Below are 27186 nucleotides of genomic sequence, written 5' to 3'. Positions count from 1 at the left end.
TACTAAAACAGTTCATTTATTAGAGTTTCAGTCGAGATAAAAAATAAAGTCAGGTTAAAACATACTAAAACATTTGTACATTGAAACTGTATTATAAATGGAAAAAGCTTTTACTGGAAAGCTTATAAATTGTAAGCAATTACATATGAGTAGCAAAGATATATGCTTTAACATTTTTGATAAACAATAAATTAATTATGAACAAAGGTGTACTTACCAATGGTAAGAAATTATATTTTGATAAAAAATTAAGAGAAAAACACATACACACATTTATGACACAGAACAAGTATCATTTGAAAGAATCCGTGAGAATGTGTAAATGTTCATGGTTAAAATCCCATTTGTTCCAAAAGATTCAGTAGGTGTGTCTGCAACACAAAGAACAAAAGGTAAAAATTCTCATATTCCTTAAATCTGGTAAAATTATGCATTGTTCACAGAAAAATCTAAAGTAGTACAATATGCAGAAATTAAAGAATTCATTTTTTATTTCAATTTAAAGAATTCATTTTGTTCTCTTACGAGAGTACTCTCGTGTTGCGTAAGCTAACTTATGCTACGGGAAAATCCCTTTTCTCGAGAATACTGAAGCCAAAAAATTATTCTTAATTTTGCATTAATTTAAAACGCATTGCTGCACAGAGCAGACCATCTTCTCGCCGCTTCACCGCCGTTCTTGCTGCGCTATCCGGCGCCCATATTTTTCGAATGTTTCTCCTAAAAGAGCCGAGGCGTTATAATGCCTCGTTTTTCCAAATGCGGCTCGTCGAGCCCCTCTCAGCGACGGGGACCGTTTCCTGCCTGGGACTTAACCACGTGGACCTCGTGCTTTCCAGGGGCGGCTGCCCGGAATGCGACATGATGGCTGTCTCGACCCTGTGGGCTCGATTAGCCTCTTTCACCGCGGACCCCTCTCCTCCGCTTCTCTCGTCCCAGCGAGCGACCGCATGCCGGCGAGTTCCCCGTGTGCATCGCTCTCCGGTTCCCCCGCCTCGATCATGGCCGGCCAGCACCCCACCGCTTACGCTGTGCATCTCGAGTCTGAAGGGATCAACGCAGCTGAGGACGCCTGTTCCCTCGTCCCTTCAGAGAGCGAAGGATGGTCGGGCCCCCGATCCGGACCCCGCCCCTTCCCTGCAAGAGTCGAGCGGCGTGCGGGCCAGCTTCGACGCTGAACTGCTCCGCCTCATTATGAAGGCCGTGGAGGACCTCAGCCTCGATTAGTCTCCGCCCGAGGAATCCGTGCCCAGCAGGCTCGACGCCTCACACGAGGCCCACTCCCCCTTCCTGCCAAAACTCCACGAGGAGTTGTCTAAGAGCTGGAAGGCGCCATTTCCTGCCAGGCTGCGGTCGACGGTCTCTTCGACGCTCTCCGTTGTGGACGGCGCGGAGGACAAAGGCTACCTCTCCATTCCTCCGGTCGAGGAAGCGGTGGCCACTCACTTATGCCCGCCCTCCGCTGGATTTAGACCCTGCGGATTTACGCTGTTCGGTCTACTCCAAGCCATCTCTACCATCGAAAGCCTGCAGGACTACTTCGGCTCTCATCGGTCGCGCCTATACCGCCGCCGGTCAGGCCGCCCCGCTTCACTTGATGGCGGTGCTTCAAATTTACCAGGCCAACCTTCTCCGCGTTATGGACGAGGCGGGCCCGAATCCTGAGAACTTTACAGATCTCAGAAGTGCCACGGACTTAGCTCTGTGAACCACCAAGTCCGGTGCTCAGGCTATCGGGAGGAACATGGCGTCTCTCACCGTCACCGAGAGACACTTATGGTTGACTCTGTCTGACATGAAGGAGTCCGACAGAGCTACCTTCCTCGACGCGCCCTTGTCTCCATCCGGTCTCTTTGGCCCGGCGGTGAAAGGCTTCACCGAGAGTTTCTCTGAAGTTCGAAAAACGTCGCAAGCTACGCGGCATTTTATCCCGAGACGCTCACGCTCTTCCAGTCGCCACAGGCCGCCTCCCCCCCGGGGTCCTAGGCCCAAGGTCACGCTGAAGCCTGAGCCCTCTAAGTCTTCCTGACCGTCCAGAGAAGACGAAGATGGTTGAGTCCCGCCGCGGCCGGACCGCCATCAAAGACAATGTGCATCGCTCTCTCAGCTCCCTCAACAGCTCCCTTTCACAGCCAACGAGCCCGTCATGCGACCCGCTCCCCTGTACCCAAAAGCCATTTTCACGGCTACCCAGATAGATCTCAAAAAGAGCATTATGTCTGTTTGTCCGGCTCACGCCGAAGGTGTTATGAATGTAGGAACTGTGCCCACTTCCCAGTGCCCACCCCTACACATAAGCACGGCCCGCTCAGTGACACACACTCATTTACGGCCCATATCAATAAAACCAGTTCACGCTGCGGGTGTTTTGAATGTAGGAAATGCACCCACTGCACAGTGCTCGCCCCTACTATTAAACACCGTTTGCCCTGCCACACACGCTCACTCAGAGTCTTTGCTAATAAACACAAAGTGTATTCTGTGTGCAGAGAGCGTGCACGCTTCTCTAAGCGCGCGCCCTCTGGCAGACGCTGCGCGCTGTGTATCACACACACACAGCAGCCAGAGCAGGAATGCCATTCTCTCTCAAACTTTGTGTTTGAAAGCATGGGAAATGATCCCGGGCGTGTCACAATGGGTACTGAACACTATAATGAAAGGCTATTCGCTGCAGTTCATTCGCCGACCCCCACGCTTTCGAGCCAGGGTCGAAACTACGGTGAAACACGGAAGTAGCACATCTGCTTCGTGCCGAAATAGCGAAACTGCTAAGCAAAGGGGCTATAGAAACCGTCCCTCTGATACAGAGCCAATCAGGTTTCTACAGCAGGTATTTCCTGGTCCCCAAAAAGGATGGCGGTCTTAGACCCATCCTAGATCTCAGGCACTTGAACAAAGCCCTTTTGAAAAGATCGTTCAAAATGCTCACGACCAGACAAATCCTCGCGCAAATTCGCCCGAGGGACTGGTTTATTTTCATCACAGGCCTTTCTTACGATTCACCTTCGAGGGTCAAAGCTATGAGTACACCGTCCTGCTGTTCGGTCTACTTTCACGAGATGTATGGACACGGCGCTCGCCCCCTTGAGACTTCGGGGGATGCGCATACTGACTTCGCGCATGTTGACTTCGTCCATCCTGACTGTTATACTATGCTAAGCACCAGATGGCTAGGTTATATTCTTAGGCCCACGCCTTGTTGGCCTAGACATTACCCACTATCATGTGTACCCTGGGCACATGCCCTTGGGGCCATGTGTGGACGACCTTAGCACGCACGGTGCTTTACATTGGGTTCCCATAGCGTAAGCTAGCTTACGCAACACGAGAGTACTCTCGTAAGAGAACGTACTCTGTTAATAACGTAACCTCAGTTCTCTCTAGATGAGGGAATGAGTGTTGCGTAACCCTGCCGTGCCTTGTTTCGGTTCAGTATGAAAAACCAAAGAACACCCTATCTGGATTCTGGTTATATAGACATAAGCCACACCCCTTCTGGCGGGACGTGAAGCGCGCGGGCGCCCGCATTGGTGCTTACGTCACGTACAGTCCCACGATAGGTTGCAGCAGAGCATCCAATAGGCGTGCGAGCTGCCTCGCCTAGGTCTGCTCTGTGCAGCAATGCGTTTTAAATTAATGCAAAATTAAGGATAATTTTTTGGCTTCAGTATTCTCGAGAAAAGGGATTTTCCCGTAGCGCAAGCTAGCTTACGCAACACTCGTTCCCTCATCTAGAGAGAACCGAGGTTACGTTAATAACCGAGTACGTTTTTCATTATATAATAATTTTTTAAAAATAAATTTTTAAAAAGCTTAATTTAATGAAGGAAAAAGTCTTTTTGTAACTTGAGAACAAGGGTAGACTTCAGTGGGGGATGACCGGGTCTGCCGCTGACTTTTGGCCATGTCCACAACGAAAACGTATATTTTTCTCTCCTTTTTGGCCTTCCGTCCACCACACTGAGATGGCACTTTAAGTCAACGAAAACATAGCTTTTGGAATACGCTCTCCAAAGCGGATAAATGTGAAAACGGCGTTTTCGCGTTGTAGTGTGGACTGTGAAGCCGGAGGTATTTGAAAACGATGACGTAAGTTTAGTCATGTGATCCATGTTGTACCAATAGATGTTCATGTTTACCGGTATTGTGCCTGTTATGTGCTATTCACTTTTACACTGTTGCTAAAATATGTTACTTTGCTCACTCTTCATATCACAGTACTGCTACAGAATTACTACAGAAATTGTACTCACATTTGCTGTCCTGCAGCAATACAGGAGAGCAGTTGCGTTTTAGACCAAACATATGGTGACTGAGTGCGACCTGGACGCATCAGTAAATGGTGAGATATTTTGCTAAATAAAATTATCCTGTTAGAAGAATTGACCGATAACTTTATTATTTATTTTTCCATCTGTATCATCTCAGTGAGCTTTTGTGAGGTTTCACGCATGCGCAGTAAGGTGAATTAAAAAGTTTTTCATCCACACTGAAACGTCGGAAAACGCCTGAAAACGCTAGTGTGGACGGAGACCGTTTTCAAATGTATCTGGATTTATGTAGACGTAGCCTAAAGTGAAGGACAATACTTAACGTAAAGAACTTCACATATTATTGCCTTTTTTCCCTCTAAGACTAGTAGTGAGTAGAAAATAAATGGTGAAATTAGAGTGAAATAACATCAGGTGCAGGAGAAGTCAACAGTCGTATTTAATCATAGACAGTAAGTATTTAATATGGTAGAACAGAGAATGTATAGGAAATTAAACTTGTGATACGATAATGCCATTTTCCCAATATTACCAAACTGAATATATCAACTTTTTTATTAAAAAGAGACCCATTACTTTAATCACTAAACCAGTGATTAAAGCAATGATTATAATAAAGGATAATTTCAGGGATGTCTACTCTCCCCTTCTAAAATGTCACTTTTGAAACTTCCAGACCAAAAAAATAGCTAAAGATCAGTCTGTTTGATTAGGCTAACCAGGAACCAAGAAAGAGAAATAAAACTTAAAATAACAGGAAGTTTTCACTAGTTCTTTCCAGCCATAAGGTGTGAACACCACAGGATGTAGAGGAAAGGAGAATACAGATTAACTGTATGAGTTGATAAAATTCCAGTGCAATTCAAATCAAAGCTAGCTAATCTGGTATAGACGGCTGTGAAGATGATTATGGGGGTGGTGGGGTACACCAAACCCACGATTTTTCTTATCACGATTTTTGACCCACGATTCAATGCAAACCTCGATTCTTTCGGTTGGAGGAGAGAGAGAGAAAAAAATATATATTTTTATTAAATAACATTTGAAAAACCTACAGGTAGCCTAAATCTTGTATAAATATTTGTGAGTCTTCATTTTCTTTTGTTTGCCTACTCACTAGATATGTTTATTCTGTGCATTTTTGGCACTTTTTGTGTGAAATCATTTATTTCGTCCATCAAAAGCATGCCTTCACTTTAATTGAGCGTGAGTAGCGGCGCCAAAACCCCCGCTTCACTGGTGCTCACGCGATGCTCCTGCTTGACGCTCACGCGCTGCTCCTGCTCCCGGTGTGAATGCACTCATTGATTAACATGCACGCCGGAAAAAAATACGCGCTGCTCACGCACCGCTGACGCTTGCGGTGTGAAACGGCTGTTACAGGTAATATTAAAGAATTTATCCTCAACTAGTTTTGTGGTGTAGGTCTACGTATTTTATAATGTTAACTTCAAATAATACTAATAGTTATTTAAAGATGGATCTGGACGGGAAGGATAACTCTGGGAGTTGGAAGGGGTGTGTCGCGATTCTGTCTTCTCACATCGCGACACAGGTTCGTGGATCTGAGTGTCGCGAATTTCGGTTTCATATCGCATATCGTTACAGCCCTAGTCAACATACAAAGTTTTAAATGTGCAGAGGCAATAAGAATATATTTTATAAATTAAAATAATTTAATGTTTTACAAAACATTTATGAGGTTATGGTGATTTCATTATTTAGTTATTCAGTTCAATAGGCTGGTGTACCTCAGCTGAAGTGAACTGGCCCTAACCTTATTAGGCATGTGGACTTTCACAAAAATTAAAACTCACCTGTAATAAACACAGGAAACCGTACAGAGGCGTTTTGGATCTGGAGGCGAGTCAAACAGAAGAGGTAATCCGGCCGTTCCCGTGATATGACATCACATTCATGATAGGGCAAGACCTCGACTATGCCAGCTTTCTGACAGCAATCGATAAACTGCTGCTTCTTACTTCCCTCAGGACTGGACCTGTCGAGGAGATTATATGTAAGATTATAAGTCTTACCTTTCATATGTTAGAGGAGAGTGAGAATTAGTCTGTGCCCATAACTGGGTACAAGCAGTAATCAGGCAGTGTTCAGAGGTAGAGAGGCATCAAGGCGAAACTAGAAGCTGGTATTGTTTCAAACAAGTCACCTTCATTTATATAGCACTTTTAACAATATAGATTGTTTCAAAGAAGCTTTACAGTGATAATAGGAAATTAAAGAAACAGAGATTGTTTTGGCTTTACAGCAGCTCTAGAATAAAGTTATTGTCTAGCTAAAGTTAGTTTTTAAACAAAACTTAAACACAGCTGTGATCTTACCTGGCACTTTCCCGAAGCCTGCGACTGTCTCTATAGTGCAGAAACCATTTCCATTTCCCTTGCTTGTCTAACTCCTCCAGAATCCCCACGACTTTCTTCATGTCATCTTATAAATTTAACAAATATAAGTCCAATGAAAATGCCATAATGTATCAGTCCATCTCCAGTAAAACAACATGGATAATTTCAGTAGCAACTTTTATCAGTACCTAGAGTAAGTGTGTCAAGAGCCAAGTCATCACACACTATAAAGCCTCCTTTTGCAAAAAGCTCTTGGTGAGCAAGGTTCACCACGTCATCGGGTCGGTCGATGCCAGCAAACAGGACGTTGGGGGACTTCTTCAATTCCAGCAAATAAGGCACCTGGTTGAATTGGAAAAACAGCACTTTTGAAGGCAACCTCAATCAAACAAGTTCACAGAAAAATAGTTTCTGAAACAATCCCTCAACTCCCCCCCCCCCCAACTTCTGTTAATTATATCAGTTTGGCTGAATTAAAACCAAAAAACATGGAGTGGTAAACAGTTCGGGGTAGAGAGCCGAGGAAATGGAGCGAGGCCGGTGGCGCAAGTCTCTCGCCTTCCACTGTTGTCACTACTCCTTTTATCCTTCCTGAGCTCCTCCGTAAGACTAGAGACCGCTGTGGTGCACAGGTTACACTCTCGCCACCAGCATCGCTCCGTTCCCACGGCTCTTGCCACACATGGATAGATGAAAAGGCATTTTATCCCTCTTAACCCAAAAGAGATTGAACTGCTCAACAGATCTGAAACTCCATTTAGGAACAGACTCTCTTAGATTCTCTTCATTCTAGCAATGTATATTGATATTAAAATTCTGGCCGACAACGATAAGCCAAAAATAATTTTTACTTTATGGCTGGCCTGAATTCTGATAAATGGCCCATATAGTAATTATACTGTAAAATAAATAAATCAATAAATGCTACACGTGAATTAAGGGATCACAACAATGTACAATGTGAAAAAATGGATATTTATTCTTTTTAAAATATGTTTTTTTTGGCGTTTCACCCATTTTTATATTTAGAATGATGCTCACTGTCAGATGACAACAAAGGTAATCTAAAAGTAAAAAAGGGCAAATGAGCATGCAAAATTAAATATCCAATATCATATATGCAATACTGACCAACTGACAAACAAATACATTTTGGGGTCAAATTGTCCACTTAAAGGATGATTTCCACAAATTTTTATTGTTTGAGCTTCACTCATTCACTTACCTCACATATGTGCTCTGCAATGTCCTCATTCCTCAGTATAATGAGAAGAGGGGACTGACCATCGTTACTGAGGTCAAATTCTTCTGGTTCAACCTGTATGTGGCCCTCAATCTCCAACATGTGCTACAAATCAGAAATTCCCATGAAAATCTTTCTTTACCATTTTAGAACACTTTATAAGATTATTTTAATGCATAACTTTCGTACCTTGGTTTCTTTAAAAAAGGTATCTGTTGATGTGACGAGGATAAAGAACCTGTACTTAGTCTTGGATGCTTGCCACACTGAGGACTTCAGATAGTCATGAGGATTGTCGAAAGTGTCCTTCTTGATACGACCACAGAATCCAGGATGTTGGCCAACGCTCTCTCGACTGTATTTCCTCTTGACGCCCTTTCCACTTGCCTCAATTGGACGCGAGAGAGTCTTCCTGCTGCAGACATCGTTCATCATGGACTTGTATGCAACAGCACATTGCTTTGTTATTTCTGAGATCCCCGCGAACTCAACATCATTGCCCTTTTCACAGAAAAGTCTTTGAAGATGTGGTTTGCGGTTTCTTACAGGCTCCCTCATCCCTCTCCTGTCAGACATGTCCACTTTTATCTTAAAATCAGTAAGTGATTGCTGTGCTTTACTAAGGTCAGCGGAGTTCTCCACTTCACTGAGATTTGAAAACCGAACAGTCATGGGACATGTAGACTGGTCAGGATTTTCCCAACAGTGTGATGTGGTACTGGATGTGCTCTTATTTTCTTTGAGAACCTGACTCATGTTTTTAGAGAAAATAAGGTACTCAAGGTCAACTGCAGACCGGGTCACATCAGTCTTACTTTGTTGTTCTTGCCAGCGATGAAAAGAGTTTTCAAGTCCAATGAAAGATGGTTTCATGGTGGAAGAGTTACTGAATGTTACCCGGTTTCCTTTCCTGTCCAAAACGGTGACAATGTCGGAGAGTGGAATGTCGAATTTATTATCCCTCTCACTTACATCTAATAGCTGACTGGAAGCCGCCTCCCTTCTGAAATACCTGCGCCAGTCAAATTGCTGCTTGCTTGTCTTAACATGTGGAAGGGAACTAACCGTGACTGCCTTAGTTGGCTTTGCTTGACAAGTTTCAAAGCATGATGTTTTTTGGATACTGTAGTCTACAATAACATTGGAACAGTCTTCATCATCCCACTGAGAATATTGTCGGAAGGCTGTGAATTTGCTTTTTCTAGACTTCTTTTTTGGACTTTGTTCCCTGGTATATTCAGCAGTACAAGTAACTGACAGAGGGTCTGATTTATAATTCTTTTCTGCCCAACAAAAGTTATCCATCTCTTTCTTTGCATGCTTTGTGTGCCTGTAGGAATACTCACGTTCAGATGTAATGTACTTAGAACAAATGGGTTGATCATTGTCACAACTAAATTCCTTTTCACATGGATACAATTGGTGATCAACTGGTTCCTCTGTTTGGTAATCAGGCCATGGTAAACCTTCATCAGATCCCTGGTAATATTCATGCAAATCGTCTACATTGTCTTCTCTGTAAAATAATCCAGAATCATTTTGAGGTCCACCCTCTATGAAGTTACAGTTCTTGTCATCTTTTTGTTGGGAGGTGGGACAGAGTTTGTGCCTTAACTGGAAAGAGTCCTCACTGGGCGAACGCTTAGTAGTTAATTCAGATTTATCTTTGAAATCCATTGTCCCAGTGTATTTGATTCTCTTACACCTTAGTTCGTCATCATAGGTTTCTTCATAGTGCCCTATAAAGTCAGAAAGTGGCTTTGTGGTAGAAACATGCGTTTGAGGACATACAGGAATTTTAGGTGGCAGCATGTCAACATGATCAGTGTTGTAAGGAAAGTAAAGGTCCCTATTCAAATCCTCTTCCCTGAATTCTTCGTTCACTTCTGGTAAACATGCCATTTCATCTTGCGTAGGAGTAGAGCACATGCTGTTTACCTCCACTTCTGAGGGTTTGTAAATTGTTAAAGCTTGAGGAGCAACCGTTTCATTACGAGTTTCAGTCCGGCTATGGGGCAAAGCATACATTTTTGCAGACAGGCATTCTTGGTATGTTTTGATGACGCCATCTTTACAAGAGCCTTGACTTTGTGTCTCCTTCTCGTCAACAAGTGTATCATCCTCACCACTGACTTTAGATTTATCCTGCTGGCCTAAATCTCTTTCATCATCTTTTTCCAAATGACTAATATCCAATTTGGTGGGTTCAACAGTACTTGCTGTTTTTAACTCAGTCTGACATACTTCAAGAGCTTCTTGTTGGACCACTAAACTCTGCTCAAGGGTCTCGGTTTCAATCTCATCTTGCATTATATTAGAAGTATCAATATAAGAAGCTGAGGTGGGTTTCTCTTGAACAGACAAGGGCTGATCCTCATCTGAGGATGAATCATTGCTTAATTCAAGGGTATAGTCTTCCAGGTCTGTCTCCTCTGGTGTGTAAGGTTGTGTTTCACTCTTTTGTATCTTCATGTCATCATCATCATCATCATCGATGAAAGCATCCTCATCACTGAATTCCATTTTAACACGGTTTATATTATCCTTTAGACCCCAAACAAACTCATCTAGATGTTCCACCATTGCTGTGGACGCCTCATGTTCAGTATCACTGCCATCCAAGTTATCCCATTCCTTTGACTTACTCTCACCTTCTTGCATAATTTCCTCACCTGTATAACCTTCATCTTTTTCTTCCACAGGCTTTTTAGTGTCATTCCCTTCAATTCCATGGGATGATGGATCAATCAAGTTTAACCGATCTTTCAGATCAAGCTGTTCTTTTGCACTAGGAATCTCATTACACTTTTCAATTTTAGTCTCATCTGATGTAGCATCTCTCAGCTCATCAACCATGTGTGTGTGATCTTTCAGGTCATACACAGGGTTAAGATCTTCTTTTGCATTTGAAGTCTCATTATACTCTTCAACTCTCGTCTCATCTGATGAAATATCACTCAGCTTATCAAAATGGTCAACTAGATTTGTATCATCTAATAAAGGTTTCGGTTCTATTTTTGCATCAGAAGTCTCTTTGTGCTCTTCAACACTAGTCTCATCTGATGTAGCATCTCTCAGCTCATCAACCATTTTTTCGTGATCTTTCAGGTCATGCACAGGCTTAAGATTTTCCTTTGCATTAGAAGTCTCATTATACTCTTCAACTCTTGTCTCATCTGATGAAATTTCGCTTAGCTCCTCAACATGGTCAAGTAGATTTGTGTCATCTAGTAAAGGTTTAAGATCTTTTTTCACATTAGAAGTCACATTATGCTCTTCAACACTAGTATCATGTGGTGAAACATCTCTCAGAACATCTACCATGTTTTCGTGACCTTTGAGATCTTGAAAAGGTTTAAGATCTTCCTTTGCATGAGCAGAGCAATTATGCTCAACAACACTAATCTGATCTTGGCTTGGCAAGTCAGAAGTGATGTTTTCGTCAACATTTCCATCTTCCATAATTGTAAGACATCCATCATGGCTATCTTCATCTGAGACTTCTTTACTCTCTTGACTTACAGAAACACTCTTTTCCTGTACCGAAATGGATGCTCCATTTCCAGTTTTAAATTCTGCAGTATCGTCAACATTTCCATCAACCACAGCTGCTGGGCACCCATTTTTGTTTTCATTTGTTTCAGAAATCTTTTTACTCTCTGCACTTTCAGAAACATTCTCCTTCTGCAGTACTGTATGTGCTTTATGCCCAGTTTCCTTCTTTAAACTCAGATCAAAACTTTTCCTACCCAAAATCAGACGATGTTGTTTTGAGAATGCTGATGGTTTTATGGGACTAAGTACTTGATGGAACACACCAATTTTTTTCAGATCAAAAGTGGTCACTCTCGTAGATGCTTCATTCTTTGTAACATTTCTGACCTTTGGTAGTAGTATCCGAATACCTATTCTCATATTTGATGCTTGCTCACACAACTGGTTATATGAACTATTTCCTTCCAAGAGCTGAGAATATGAGCAGTCAGTGGTGATGTAATTTTCATCATCAGTGTCAATTTGACTGTCAGGCACTGAATTGTCCACTGGTATGTCCACAGGAGATCTATAATTCTGTAACAGAAAAATTTAAATCAAATAAATCAATATTAAATCGCACACTCACACTGTACAAGAGGTCTAAAATATTACTGAGAATATCACAGAGAATGTCCAAAAGAATTATTGACAGAACTCTTATAAACATGACAAGTAAGTAAAGGCTAAAAGCTAACAATAATATATTTTCTTAAAAAGATTAACACCTATGCAACTAAAAGCTAAGAGCTAAATATAGTGCAATTTTAATCATGTTAATATTACCATCAATGCTGTAACTTTTGGATTGGGGGAGAGACTTGTCCCAGAAGGTGAACGGCTTGGTGTCGTTGGTGACATTCCACCAGGATGTGATGCAGTGTCTTTTTTTCTGCTCTGATTTGAGACTGAACAGAAATTCACAGGCTCGCCATTTTTCACAGAAAGATCCAAAACCTCTGATGAAAGATGCGCAGGCCTGGATGAGTCATCTTTCGAGGTCAACTCAACATTGAGCAATGACACAGCATTTTGAATAGCGTTAATGTCCAGATGAACCTTTTCAACATCCTTCCCCTTTGGAAGTGCAGTACTATTTTCAAGTTGAAATAACCTGGAGGTGTGTTTACTATAAAAAAGTCCAATCCACATGTGAAAAATGAGATGGACATCCTCATAGGTGTCTTCAATGTTGAAGTTCCATTTCCTGTCAATATTAGGGGGAAAAATGGTTAACAGAGCCTTTTTGGAATGTCTATATATGGGTTATGATGCTCAAATGATTACCACATAAACGTCTTCAGCATATTTAAAGTGTGGCATTTTGGTGTCAAAGTCAGACATTTGATTTTCTCAAGGATTAGTATTGGGGCTAGGATTAGTATATTACACACTCACCTAAATGATTATTAGGAACACCTGTTCAATTTCTCATTAATGCAATTATCTAATCAACCAATCACATGGCAGTTGCTTCAATGCATTTAGGGGTGTGGTCCTGGTCAAGACAATCTCCTGAACTCCAAACTGAATGTCAGAATGGGAAAAAAAGGTGATTTAAGCAATTTTGAGCGTGGCATGGTTGTTGGTGCCAGACGGGCCGGTCTGAGTATTTCACAATCTGCTCAGTTACTGGGATTTTCACGCACAACCATTTCTAGGGTTTACAAAGAATGGTGTGAAAAGGGAAAAACATCCAGTATGCGGCAGTCCTGTGGGCGAAAATGCCTTGTTGATGCTAGAGGTCAGAGGGGAGTGGGCCGACTGATTCAAGCTGATAGAAGAGCAACTTTGACTGAAATAACCACTCGTTACAACCGAGGTATGCAGCAAAGCATTTGTGAAGCCACAACACGCACAACCTTGAGGCTGATGGGCTACAACAGCAGAAGACCCCACCGGGTACCACTCATCTCCACTACAAATAGGAAAAAGAGGCTACAATTTGCAAGAGCTCACCAAAATTGGACAGTTGAAGACTGGAAAAATGTTGCCTGGTCTGATGAGTCTCGATTTCTGTTGAGACATTCAGATGGTAGAGTCAGAATTTGGCGTAAACAGAATGAGAACATGGATCCATCATGCCTTGTTAACACTGTGCAGGCTGGTGGTGGTGGTGTAATGTGTGGGGGATGTTTTCTTGGCACACTTTAGGCCCCTTAGTGCCAATTGGGCATCGTTAAATTCCACGGCCTACCTGAGCATTGTTTCTGACCATGTCCATCCCTTTATGGCCACCATGTACCCATCCTCTGATGGCTACTTCCAGCAGGATAATGCACCATGTCACAAAGCTCGAATCATTTCAAATTGGTTTCTTGAACATGACAATGAGTTCACTGTACTAAAATGGCCCCCACAGTCACCAGATCTCAACCCAATAGAGCTTCTTTGGGATGTGGTGGAACGGGAGCTTCGTGCCCTTGGATGTGCATCCCACAAATCTCCATCAACTGCAAGATGCTATCCTATCAATATGGGCCAACATTTCTAAAGAATACTTTCCGCACCTTGTTGAATCAATGCCACGTAGAATTAAGGCAGTTCTGAAGGCGAAAGGGGGTCAAACACAGTATTAGTATGGTGTTCCTAATAATCCTTTAGGTGAGTGTGTGTATATATATATATATATATATATATATATATGCGTGTGTGCGCGCGTGTGTAAACAAGCACTAGCAAAATACAAGTATTGAATAGGGACTTGGTATCGGCAGATACTCAATCTTCAATGACTCGGATCAGATCGGGGGCACAAAAAACTTAATCAGGACATCCCTAATGGTCTTGATAGAATCAGTAAGAGCATATTTTTTTTTTGTCTTTTTAGCAAAAGTGTTTATATGAATATATCATTTTACATTAAAGCTGTATAATTTCTAGCTTGTTGCAATAATTTTTTTTGTTGATTAGTGACAATATTAAACAAAATGCAATAGTGTTCAGACTTTTGTCTTGTGTGAATTGCCACAAATCAACAAAAAAAGACAATATTAATTTTCACTACAACAATCATCAAGCCTTAACCGAAATGTAGGGGCAACAAGTGGTACTTACCCATGAAGTGCTCGTGTGACAGTTTTGTCTATATTGTCATTGGTGAACTTGCTGTCAAATTTAAAATCATAATCTTCCTCCCAAATCCTTGTCACTTGGATCTTTCTCTCCTTTTCAATTATGCTTCTATTCCGTGAAAATCTTGATTTCCGTGCTTTCGTCTTGGGAATCAATGACATTGTCTTATTTGAAGAAATCAAGTGCTTCCATTCTGTTTTTCCTCCTTCCTCTTGATGACTCGAGGGTGCAGCATCTTTAGGCAGGTTCAGATGAAGCCCAGTCTTCAATGACAGAGCCGAATCTACACATCCAGATGGATAAGAAACCTGGGAGGATGGACCTGACAAACCTGACAGCAGAGAGGTTGGCTGTGAGTAAGAATGCTCTTTAGATATTTCCAAAATCAGTTCCCCAGTCACTAAAAGACCTTCTGGAACAGGAGACCTGTGGGGTAATTTAACTCTGGCAGATGGACAACGAAGAAGAGCATGAAGGACTGACTCCGGGGAGCCGGTACCCTTCATTCCATCAAGGGACTCCTGGCCAGGTTTGGCTTCTAAGTTCGATAACATTTTATCATTACTTGCACCGAGGGCCAAGTCAGCCAGTAAACTCAAAGCATCTGAGGGCAGAGATGCACTCATGCTCTCACTCTCTGCGCTGGCTTTGCCATCAATGCTAATTCTTGTCCTTCCCACCCTATCCCCAAGCGACGATATGAGCTGCTGGTCATTGCGTTTAGCTATTTCAAAAGGTGCTGATGTGTCAAAATTGAGGGACCCTGTAAGAAATAGACAAAAACAAAGACAAAGCATAAAATAGCAGCAGCAAAGGCGCATAGTCATGCAGACATGCAAAAGAATAGGAGGAAGCAGAAGCACAATAACATGCACACAGAAGACAAAAAGATGGAGAGGGAACACATGGGGCCAATTTTAAAACACCAGCAAAATCATGTCTCAAGCCATTCTAATTGAACGACTACTGCCGAAAATGAAACATTCACAAAGGATTGAGGTTTAAAACTGGTATACACACAGTGTACAACTGGTATAGAGTGTACAACTGGTATACACACAAATATACAAAGCACTTTCTGGAAACTTTTCCACTAGGGGTGTAACGGTTCTCTGTAAAGTATATATATATATATATATATATATATATATATATATATATATATATATATATATATATATATAAAATAATCGAACAAGGAAAACACAAGGAAATCACTTACTGCTCTTGACTGTAAGCTTTTGTAACTTTAATAAATGATTTATCTATATTTAATTTATACAGTGAAGATTATATGCAATATTGTTTTACATTTGATTACTTTATTCAATTTCTGTACCTGAAAACTACTGTTAGATACCTAAATAACCTGAAAAGCACGGTTCATTTTATTTGTATCTTTGCTCCAATGTAATTATTTGTCGACAAGCAAATTATGTTGCTTGTAGTTTGTTCTTAATTTCTTCATTTTTATTTGACAGTAGTCCTAGATAGCACAGATAGCACATACCGAACCATACTGAAATTGTGACAGTAAAACTGTGATAAAAACAGAACTGCAAGTAATATGAACCGTTACACCCCTATTTCCCACTCTTGGCATGTGAACATTTGTTTAATAACAGAATATGTAAAGAAAGATTTGTCTTACCATTTTCTTTTGAGGCCTTGTGAATAAGACCTCTCCAAGACACAGGTTGTTTGGTTATCTCCACAGGGTTCATTGGTGTATATTGTGCCTTATCATTCATGGGTTGCGATGCTTTGTCTTTCAACTGATTCTTGATCATATCACATTCCAGGTGCATAATGGTGCCCAATTTTCTTTTTTTTGATTCTGGCTCCGCGTTATCTGGCTCAGATTTTGCACTGTCACCAGGGGAAGGAGATTTCGCCCTCTTTCCCCTTCTGAGTACTGTCTTTAATTTGCTTATAGATATTGCACTGTACACATCACATTTTGCTTTCTTTTTGTTTTTGTCAGGGGAGGATACTTTAGGTTCCGAGTGCATGGATTGGTCAGATACTCTGGAATGACTAGAAGTTGCATCTGTTACTTTGTTAGTTTGTTGGAAGCTTACGTTCTCATTTAATGTAGCATTAATGGACTTTTCTGAACATAAATCCCGACTTTTTTCAATTTCTAATGGGTTGTTTTTGTGAAGGTTTCTCAATATCTTTAATGCGGACAAGAGAGCACTTGGCATTTCATCTGAAGGGCTGTGTGACGAGTCTTCACAGTCACTTACCACTGGAACTTTACGGGGGAATTCTTCTATCACCATCGAGGGAGATTCTCCCTTACTTTCCACTATTTCTGTGGATTTGTTTTCCACAGGAGAAATAGTTTCTGTATTTGTGTCAATGCTCATCTCAACATGCATTTTCTCACTTTGCCTCTTGTTTGCAGTATGTACATTAGCATCTGAACCATGCGGGACAAAAACTCTGCCACAGGTTGTGATTATGGTCTTAAGACCATATCGTTCCCTCAAGCTAAATCCCTCCATCTTCCTCTTGGGTGTGCTTGACAAACTTTGCTTTGTTGTATCAGCCAGTGCGTTCACTATAGTCTCCTCGTCAATCTTTACAGCACCTGATCTCAAAGAACGCTTCAGATTGGCATCGGTATTCCACAATCTTTTACGCCTTGGAAGAGATCGCCAGTCTCTTCTTGAAGGACTTTGATCAAGTATAGTTTCTGTTGACACACTTAAAGATTCTTGTGCTTGTCTGGCTTCACTCAGATTTCGTTTCACGCCCCTTTGCCTGCGTCCCTTGCCCCTACTAGTTAAATGCGGCCTCTGATTAATGTCATCAGCATGCATGGTCTCAGTCCGAGTCTGGTCTTTTGTAGGGCCATTTGTGGAGTTCACTGGCAAAACAAGAGGCAAACTTGAAGTTGGAAAAGCAAGCTTTTTTTTAACAGCTTTTCTTTTTATCTTCATGGTTCTCCAATGAATTTTGCGCTTCCTACCTTTGCGCTTCGAAAAGGACCTCAGATTTACTTTCTTATCAGGATCAGCCATTGTTTTCTCAGGATGTATATTATCCTCCATCCCCTCACCAGTACCACCTTCTTCTGTTGATGTGATTAATGGTGTAGTCCTTGTTTGGATGGGAGTCTCTTTTGTGGATAAATCTACACAGACTCCATCAGCATCTCCTTTAGTATTGCCTTGAGAAGTTTTCTCAACATCACTGTCAATACTTACACAATTTTCTGAAGGGAAGTCACCCAATTTAGGTGAAATTGTGGAAGTTGGATACACCAACACACTGTCAGCTACAGTAACTACAGCTGTTCCCAGTTTTCCAATGCCCTCTGGCAAAGCGGGCTGAGGCTGCTCTGTTGTCAAATGCTTGTGCTCATCTTTTTCAACAGTCCTGTGAGAGGCATCACTGATGGCCTCTGTGTGCTTAGTCACCTCCATTTCAACGGGGGCATCAGTCTGCGGGACCTCATCAGGTGATGATATACAGTAATAGACATCATCGTCATGATCTTCACCACGCTGCTGTCGACCAGTGGTGAGTAACTCCAGTGCCCTCACTACTGAAATTGTAAAGCCACAAGGCTCATCAAAATAGGACTTTAATCGAGTGCCAGTCTCCTGTGACCACTTAGGCGATATCAGAGTGAAACCACCAGGCACATCATATTGGTCTGGAAACATACTTGCTTCCCTGGTGGGAACGTCCAACAGCCCTGGGTGAAAAAGAGTGCCATAGTCTTGCAAATGCTTCTCTAAAGAAATTTGAGAGCACCCCTGTTGGTTTGGAGGACATTTTTCCATCTCCATTTCTGCATAGTTGAGTGCTGGAATGACTTGCATTATTTCTGATGACACTTTAGTATTTGTCAGGTCAGACTTGGCACCTAAACATAAAAACACATGCTTATAAGACATGTAAGACTTGCAAATTAAAAGATAAATAAAGTAGACTGATGTAAAAAAAAAATAATAATAATAATAATAAATCCAATTCTTCTCCTTGTTACCTCTTGGCAAAGTTCTTGAGTCTGGAAAAATAAACATGCCTTGAAGTGCTGCTGCCTTACCAGACTTTGCATCTAGAAATTAAGGAAATGTATGTTTTCATAAGATAAACAACATCAAGATAGATTTTCTGTCCACTTTTTAAGTGTTCTTGGCTCCAGATGTATTTTCACTGTGTAGTTAATGTCTTTAATGAGGAAATGAACTCAATCCCATGAAGCCTTGTGAATGACAATCAAATTAAAATGAAAAATATAACAGTATTCATTTAATTTTGTTTTAGTTAGTTGCTAAATAGTCAGATATAACCAAATGCACATTGAAGATTTTGGGTAATGTAGTTAGGACGTAAATGCGCTGTGAAATACATTTACATGACACAGACCACTAGCATTAAAGGAAGCATATATCACTGATTAACAACCTCTGAGCTCAAGAGGTTTGTCTTTAATGGTTTATATGTTGGTGTTAAAAATTAAGTAATCTATAGAGAAAATTATGGGGATTGGAGTTGCACTCCACTGGGCAACGTCTTACCTTCATAAGAGAAGAGATGTGAAGAGTGTAACAGTATAAGGAAACCAGAATCTTCCAGTGGTATAACAAGAGCCTGGTAAATGGAAAAGATCATAAGACAAGATTTGTTTAGAGATTTTTTCAGTGTTTCTTTGATGACAGATATTTCTCTCTTCCCCATATTTACCATGTCATTTTCCTTTAGCTCTTGGGTTATCTGAGCAAGATCATTTTTCGCCTTAGAGGAGACAACGTCATACAGGTTGAAACATCTGCCATCTATGCAAACTGTGGGAAGATGTAGGAAAACAAATTAAAAGATGTTGCCCAAGTGCTCATTTACAGTTTTAGCACCAAAATGGGCGATACTGTCAATAACCAAAATACAATTTTAAACACACCTTCACCCACAATACAAGTTTCAAAGATTTCCCGCGGCAAGGTCCTCTTCAGTTCAGACACACCAATTGCACGGTCAATTTGAACTGTCTTTGGGCTGAAAATACAGTTCGCATTTCAGTCTTATAGCTTAATATAAGTAGATGTATAGTATTTCTGAATAATCTACCCTTAATGTTTGGGCAGCTTTGTTAGTGCATTATCAAATGAAATCTGGTTTATCGTATCAGAGTAAGAGGGTCAAAAGATGTCTTTGCATAAAACATACAGTTTTGCTGGGAACCAGGCTCCGCTCGAAGACTGAAGACCAACATCATAGACGGTGGATTCAATCTTGAATTGGCCAATCCATGGTTGGTAATGAAACACTACAATACAAGATACCACTTATTGGTAATTACTCTAATATTCAGTGCATTTAAATGTTCTTTTAATTCAAAACATGGAAGAGTCAAGTTGAAAACACTATACAATAAATCAAAGAAAGACAATGTACAAGATTTTGAATTAAACAATCCTCGCTATTTGCCCTATTTGCAATTTCACCACAAAAAGAGAAAAGAACATGCAAACCAATCTATAATTATTACCTGTTTTGTCTTGGCTTGAAAAGAAAAAGTAAAGAAAACAGATTGTTAGTTGTCATATGTAAATGTTTCATTTCATAAGATTCAGCAAAGGGTGTTTAGCCATCAAAATCTCAAAGAGCAAAGTTATAAACCTCTTTTGCTCCAACTCTGATGAGGTGTTTATCTTCCCATATGAAAATGCCACGATGGCAAACGGACAAGCATGTCTCGGACATGATTTTGTTTCACTGCTTCCATCACAGAGTTCATACATATAGTACTGCAAGACAAAGCAACCTTGTTAGATATACAGTTTGATGCTAAGGAAGGAAACCATTTCTTTTGAGAGCTGTATCACCTGTGTTCTCTCATATGCCAAGAAAGAACTAGTAGTTGAAGACACAGCACCAAGCTGCTCTGATACGTGGCAGTCGAAGCCAGCTGTCGGAGGAGTGAAATTCTGGGTGTAGTTGTCTGTAACTTCTTTCACTCTCCCCTGATTTAAGAAAATATGTTTACAAGTGGTGCATTAGGATAAATCAGCACAAAGCAACAGAATTTGGGTGGAAGAATAATTTCCCACTAATTTGTTAAATGTGTACCTTGGTCAGCTTCAAAAGGACAATGTAGCCAGTCTTGCCATCGTACCAGCGCTTCAGGTCAAGGCAGTCTGAGTATTTTGAGATATAGACACCTAATTTAAGTGTAAATAACAGAAATATAATGTGACGATAATCGCCTCAACCAATAACTCCACAACAATCAATTCACAGCTATATTCAACACACATTTCTTAAGACATATGCTTTTTTAAGGAAAAGCTTGTAAATGGCTGATAAAGTCCAATGAATCTTTATTTAAATGCTGTTCAACAAACTATGGGATAAAAACTGTGAAAATTAAGCCATTAAAGAGGCAAAAACAAAATGCCTTAGTTACTCAAATGCTGAGGTAATACTCAACACATGTAATTAACAGGCCCATCAAAAACTGGAAAAACTAGGTCTTCTGAATTTTTGTGGATGAGAAAAAGGTGTACAATCACTTCTCAGAAAGATCCGATTGCCTCAACATGTTAAACTACAGTAAACAAGTTTAGTCTTTAGTACTGCTAATTATTAAGCCAACAAGTCCTAGTCTCACAAAAGCCAGGCTTTTGACACTGCATAAAATGCCTAAAAAAGTATTTTTCAAAGATTAATTGAAAACCTATGGCAAATGCAGTAAAGATATCTTTAACAAATTGTATTAACAACGTAAGCATGACTTCTTTTTCAGGCTGGTTGACAAAAACGTGTGTACAAAAAGTTGTGTAAAAGCCATCAAATCAGATAAGTTGGATAAGATATTTTGGTGTGCTTTAAATAGTCAGCGAACAGACTGTGTCAGTGAAATTTAAAGCTGAGACTAAACAATCCCTGACAACACACCAACATTTGCTGGGCCCTAAAATATTTTTGCATTAATGGGATATGATACAATACATTAACTTGTCTTAAAGTCAATATCACATGAACTTTACTCTTATTTGGTTGCTTAAAGGAACACTCCGACTTTTTGGGACTTTAGCCTATTCACCTTATCCCCCAGAGTTAGATAAGTCCATACATACCTTTTTCATCTCCGTGCATGCTATAAGTCTGTTTGACGCACCCACCGCTAGCCTAGCTTAGCACAAAGACTGGATGTAAATGGTTGCAGCTAGCATACTAATCCAAATAAGTGACAAAATAACGCAAACATTTTCCTATTTACATGTTGTGATTTGTATAGTCACAGAGTGTACAAAAAACTAAGTCACATGAGACACAGACATATTTTAACCGTATAAATACTGGGAACTATATTCTCTGAAGGCGAAGCACTGCTACTTGGGCGGAGTGATAACCGCAGCACCTGAGACGCGCTGTGGTGAGGAGCAGAGAGCGCGTCTCAGGTGCTGCGGTTATCACTCCGCCCAAGTAGCAGTGCTTCGCCTTCAGAGAATATAGTTCCCAGTATTTATACGGTTAAAATATGTCTGTGTCTCATGTGACTTAGTTTTTTGTACACTCTGTGACTATACAAATCACAACATGTAAATAGGAAAATGTTTGCGTTATTTTGTCACTTATTTGGATTAGTATGCTAGCTGCAACCATTTACATCCAGTCTTTGTGCTAAGCTAGGCTAGCGGTGGGTGCGTCAGACAGAGTTACAGCACGCACGGAGATGAAAAAGGTATGTATGGACTTATCTAACTCTGGGGGATAGGGTGAATAGGCTAAAGTCCCAAAAAGTCAGAGTGTTCCTTTAACTGTAGAGAGAGACACTCACGAATGTATATCATTCAAGACTTTCCCCTCTCAGGAAATAGAAGTGTTACACATGACCACATAAACTCACTTCCCAGCTACATCATAAATAAAATTAGTAATAAAATTAAATATGAAAACCCTTAATCATCTGAAGGCCTAATTTCACTTGTCTAAGAATATGTGCTGAATTTCACTTGTCTTCACAAACCTGCTTTAAGTCAATAATAATTCAAGATTATGTCTATTATTAGTAGCTAAAGTAGTTTTGCATGATTTTGTTGTCCACCAAACACCCAGATCTTCAAATTCATTCCAAACTCCTTAATTTTTTTCTCATCCTCAAGCCATGATACACCAACCATGTGACTGATGGCATGAGGTTCCTTAGCTAGAAATGAGTTTCATTTCTTCATGATATTATTAAGTCTTCCACCAGTAGTTAATAATAGCCCTGTAGTCTCTAGCAAATATAAGAAAGGAGTCAAATGTTTAATTTAGACTGCCGTAAATACTTCAGTATCTAGGCTATTTGATATCATACACTAGTGGGAAGACTACTAGTCTAACCTAGGCTAACCTTCACTTTCTCTTTCTATAGATTCATTACATATCTTAAGTAGCAGTACAATTGATACTTTCACTTTTCATATGAAGGAGAATAGACTATGGACTTGAAAATATACAGTTCTCCTATGCAATAAGCATATTGCGTAGTTGTGCTTGGAGTCAGTTGTTTGTTTTATTTGTGATAACGCAATGAAACATGCCAAATTGTGCGGAGATAATTTTGGGCCAGGCTGTCACACAGAGAAATTATGAATACATGCAAAAACAAGAGGGAACCAACAAAATATTAAAAACCGATTATTGTTGTAGTCAATGCATGCTTTTTCCTGTGAGCTTTTTGGACACCACTTTTGACCACTACTGCATCTGCATTATAAAACATTCACTGAATCAGTCCAATGAAAATCATGCACTTTCATTGACAATAGCACATTCATATCAAGACTTGTCAGAAAAGCATGAAGGCTTCAGAACCTCCTCATGGCTGATCTTGTTGCAGTCACATGTGAAATATTTCCTTGTGCATTAAAGTAAACACATCAGGTTGTTACGCAAACAATGCAATGGCTACTTTCTTTACCTTTCAAAGAGTCTCCAAGAGTAGTGCATTTTGCTTGTCTAACCAATAAGCCTGTTTCACCAACTTTCCTTGCCTGTGGGAAAACAAATGGGTTTGACGATTCAGAAAGTACAGTTTTGAAATCAGGCTGATTCAATAAGCTCATTGAATATTGTATTTCTTACCTTGCTTGCATCATCAAGCAACAGGAAGCCAAAAGACTCTTCAAGTTCCTGTTCAGAATATCCTTTTTCCCGTTTCTCGGAACGAAAGGCAGCATACTGTTGGGGGAAAAAACATTCATAAGACTATAACATGACACAAATCTCACGAAATCATTTTATATTGTACAGCATTAAGAATAAAAATTACCTGTTTTTGTAAAGCGTCATTGTTGATCAAATGGGCAGAGTTGTACGTGAAACATTCTTTTGATTCCTCATACAAATAGTTGTTACGAAGTGGCGTTAGAATACTCTCATTAAAGGTTACTGAGCCTGGATGCACAGGCTCCAGAAGACCTGGTAAGACAGGACACATGTCTGAGTTATACTAACTGCTTCACAATTTTTCCAAAACATTCCATCTTTTCAAAAACAAATAGCCTAAAATGAAAGGTTTTGTATGTCACTTTAGAATGGCAACTAGAGAGCATGTTGTCAAAGTCATTTGAAGGTCATAAGAAAATAGAGAACCCATTTTGTGAACAAATGGCTAGGTAAAAAAAAAAAAAAAACAGTTTGAGAAACTGGCTAAACAACTCCTCTAAAAAAACCAAAAGACATATTTCACATGAAAGAAAGCCCCTTACGCAATTATTCTGCTGAACACGTTGTTCATTACATGAAGGACTATTGTGCAATACTTCTGTTGAAGTGTTCCACACCAATCTTCCAAATGTACCATATAACCATAATGTCAATTATTGACATATATTAACTCATAATGAACTCATCGAATTATACAGTAATATGAAATGCAGTTTAATTGTCATCTTCACAAGATGGATTTACAGCTTTTCTAATTGGAAAATACTGTTTAAGATTGTAGCTGGTATCTGGAAACAGTAGATCATCTTGGACCAGCAACAAGCTAGTTATCCACGAGTCACACCAGTTTAAAGTGGTCAAGCTGGTTTTTGAAACATGACTCTCAACCAAGCTAGAACCAGCTAATGATCATCTTACACCACCTAATATTTAGGCTAATGGATATTTCAAACTCTACATGGAGAAATGAGATTCATAACCAATGCTGTAAATAAATCAACAGTGCTGACAATTTGTACTAAACCCATTTAAGCATTTTTTGGCCTTTAATTTTTGCCAAAGTTTACAACCTCAAAACACTGAGAATAAGGACCAGAATGAGAAGATCTTTTGGTAACACTTTACAATAAGGTTTCACTAGTGAATTACTTTAGTTAACATGAACTGAAAAGGAACAATACTTCTATAGCATTTATTGATCTTAGTTTATGTTAATTTCGGCATTTAGTAAAATCAAAAGTTGTATTAGTTAACGCACTGTGAACTAACATGAACAAATTATGAACTACTGTATTTTTATTAACAAAGATGAATGAATACTGTAACAAATGTATTGCTCATTGTTAGTTAATGCATTAACTAATGTTAACAAATGAGACCTTATTGTAAAGTGTTACAGACCTGTCATATAGATCATGCACAAATATCTAGAAAACACTTAATAATGGGCACATATAATAAATAAATATAGGCCATGTTTAAGAGAGGACATTGCTCAGTAGTGAACTAAAACATCAATGTAAACCCCTTATTCAAATTAATCAAAAAGCTTAGGCTATTGGAGCAAAGGTAAGACTATCACGTGTAGATTTACCAGGACCACGCTGACTCGACTGCAGAACTGGTTGAGTTAATGGAAACCAACCAAACCCGTGTCTTCTTTCAACCAGAATAGGCCAGTCGTTTCAAATTTTACACGAGTGTAGAAATGGTGTAGTTAACTATATTTAAATACTTAGAACTGAAACTCAGAAATAAAAAAAACAGTTTCGTTGGCGGACAACAAAAACAGCACAAAAAATAGAGTGGGTTTTTAATGGATATGTAAATATATAAATAGATGTTTATTGCATAAATTATACAAACACGATTGACGTCAAAACAGAAACTAAACGTGTCAAAGAGTCCACTAACCCCAGTTACCTTGTGTTGATTGTGTAGTCACATTCTCCATGAAGACGAAGCATAGATCCCAGGTTTTCGCTTTGCACTCACTCGATATATTAGATATTTCTAATACTCGGTGGCTCACGACATTCCACTTAAACGAATAAAAAGATACTGCCTTTTCCGGGAAAAAGTCATGAAATGTTTATTGAAAGCTCCAAGGATAATTATTAGTTTCGACGACTAACGTTAGTCTCTCAGGCTGAAATGCGTTTTGAATTGTACTGTGTGACTGTGTTGCAACCAGGAAGCGAATCCACATAAAGACAGCTAAGGTTGGGCTGTGAAAACGGCTGCCAGCGAACTGGTCTGAAGGCCTGTTTTTAACCGATTTTTTTCTGACTGGAATGCTAAATTATTCGAAAGCGCGCGCTCTCACCTCGAGGGACGCGGCGATACATAGAAAAGCGTAGCTCGCGCGAGTAAGCGAAACGAAATAGAAACAGAAAGTCAAAAGTTTGCGTCCATCTTGCGTCTCGCGTGCAGTTCGGTTTGGCGTCGCTAGTGGTCGCAGCACAGGCAAATTGGAACGACTTCGTTCAACGCTAATTATACTCAGATTTATCACTGAATATCGATTTAATAATTGAAAGGAATGTGTATATGGTTATATATCGATAATGAGTAGACATCGGTAGCTTGAAGTAAACAAACAACAGTCCTTGATCTGAAAAATCCAAATGTAGGCTACTCTTCCGGCCTCTAGTTGGAGCTATTCAGTTTTCTGCATTCCTGAACTCCAGCCTCGCGCCTCGCGCCTGAAAGAACATTGAGTTCAGGACAAAGTGTTCACTGAGTGAATTAGAGCAAAACAGAACTGTATTTGTCTGCCAACCTTTGGTCGGGCAAAGCCATTTTAGGTGTAATGCATATGGAAAATATTTAATCCTAGTTTTAACGTTTAAAATGTTGAACTATGAATCGTCTTATTTTAAAGCAGAATTATATTAATATGAGGTCATGAAAACTGTATAATACATAAAATTAAATAAGAATTGTGGAAAAAAATAACACTTTATAAAAGGGTTTCATTTGTTGACCTTAATGCATTAGGTATCATTCATGAACAATAAACTTAGTTTGACAGGGTTTATTACACTGAACAAAATTATAAACGCATTTATGCATAATGCATTACGCATTATGTTTTTGCCCCCATTTTTCATGAGCTGAACTCACAAGATCTAAGACTTTTTCTATGTACACAAAAGGCCTATTTCTCTCAAATATTGTTCACAAATCTGTCTAAATCTGTTAGTGAGCACTTCTCCTTTGCCGAGATAATCCGTCCACCTCACAGGTGTGGCATATCAAGATGCTGATTAGACAGTATGATTGTTGCACAGGTGTGCCTTAGGCTGGCCACAATAAAAGTCCACTCTAAAATGTGCTGTTTTACTGTATTAGAGGGGTAAAAAAAAATTGTGGCTTGTGGAATGTTGGTCCACTCCTCTTCAAGGGCTGTGTGAAGTTGCTGGATATTGGCAGGACCTGGAACACGCTGTCGTATACGCCGATCCAGAGCATCCCAAACATGCTCAATGGGTGACATGTCCGGTGAGTATGCTGGCCATGCAAG

At 40.1% G+C, this 27186-nt stretch overlaps 1 protein-coding gene across 3 annotated transcripts; it reads right to left on the bottom strand.

The window, feature by feature from the left end:
• Positions 1 to 26174, bottom strand: tasor2 (transcription activation suppressor family member 2). Of its 3 annotated transcripts, XM_056259755.1 has the most exons (23): positions 25584 to 26173; positions 23764 to 23912; positions 23577 to 23672; positions 23413 to 23485; positions 20571 to 20662; positions 20327 to 20464; positions 20121 to 20248; positions 19990 to 20003; positions 19668 to 19767; positions 19402 to 19496; positions 19188 to 19288; positions 19022 to 19094; positions 18487 to 18558; positions 17461 to 18363; positions 16135 to 17358; positions 14466 to 15246; positions 12195 to 12615; positions 8064 to 11945; positions 7857 to 7979; positions 6820 to 6973; positions 6611 to 6716; positions 6089 to 6270; positions 1 to 371 (listed from the first exon to the last, which is right to left on the bottom strand). In XM_056259755.1, the coding sequence occupies exons 1-23, from the start codon at positions 25612 to 25614 to the stop codon at positions 274 to 276; spliced, it is 9036 nt and encodes a 3011-aa protein (XP_056115730.1). In that variant the 5' UTR covers positions 25615 to 26173; the 3' UTR covers positions 1 to 273. The 3 variants fall into 3 exon arrangements, with proteins under 3 accessions (XP_056115730.1, XP_056115729.1, XP_056115731.1); XM_056259754.1 differs by having other exon boundaries at positions 16135 to 18363; positions 25584 to 26174; XM_056259756.1 differs by having other exon boundaries at positions 14466 to 14814; positions 16135 to 18363.
• Between the last annotated feature and the right edge of the window lie 1012 nt (positions 26175 to 27186).

Source organism: Rhinichthys klamathensis, unplaced genomic scaffold (genome assembly GCF_029890125.1).
Source record: "Rhinichthys klamathensis goyatoka isolate OS25496 unplaced genomic scaffold, OSU_Roscu_1.1 h1tg000169l_1, whole genome shotgun sequence".
NCBI classification, from domain to species: Eukaryota; Metazoa; Chordata; class Actinopteri; order Cypriniformes; family Leuciscidae; genus Rhinichthys; species Rhinichthys klamathensis.
This window is presented reverse-complemented; position numbering and strand designations above follow the sequence as displayed.

Excerpts from the sequence above, each read along its gene's own strand:
- tasor2 (XM_056259754.1), bottom strand. The coding sequence starts at position 25,614 with ATGGAGAATGTGACTACACAATCAACACAAG. Across the intron at positions 19,497-19,667 it reads GCCTGGTTCCCAGCAAAACT|CCCAAAGACAGTTCAAATTG; the intron begins GTATGTTTTATG and ends CTGTATTTTCAG. Across the intron at positions 18,364-18,486 it reads CTCAAGAACTTTGCCAAGAG|GTGCCAAGTCTGACCTGACA; the intron begins GTAACAAGGAGA and ends TTTTATGTTTAG.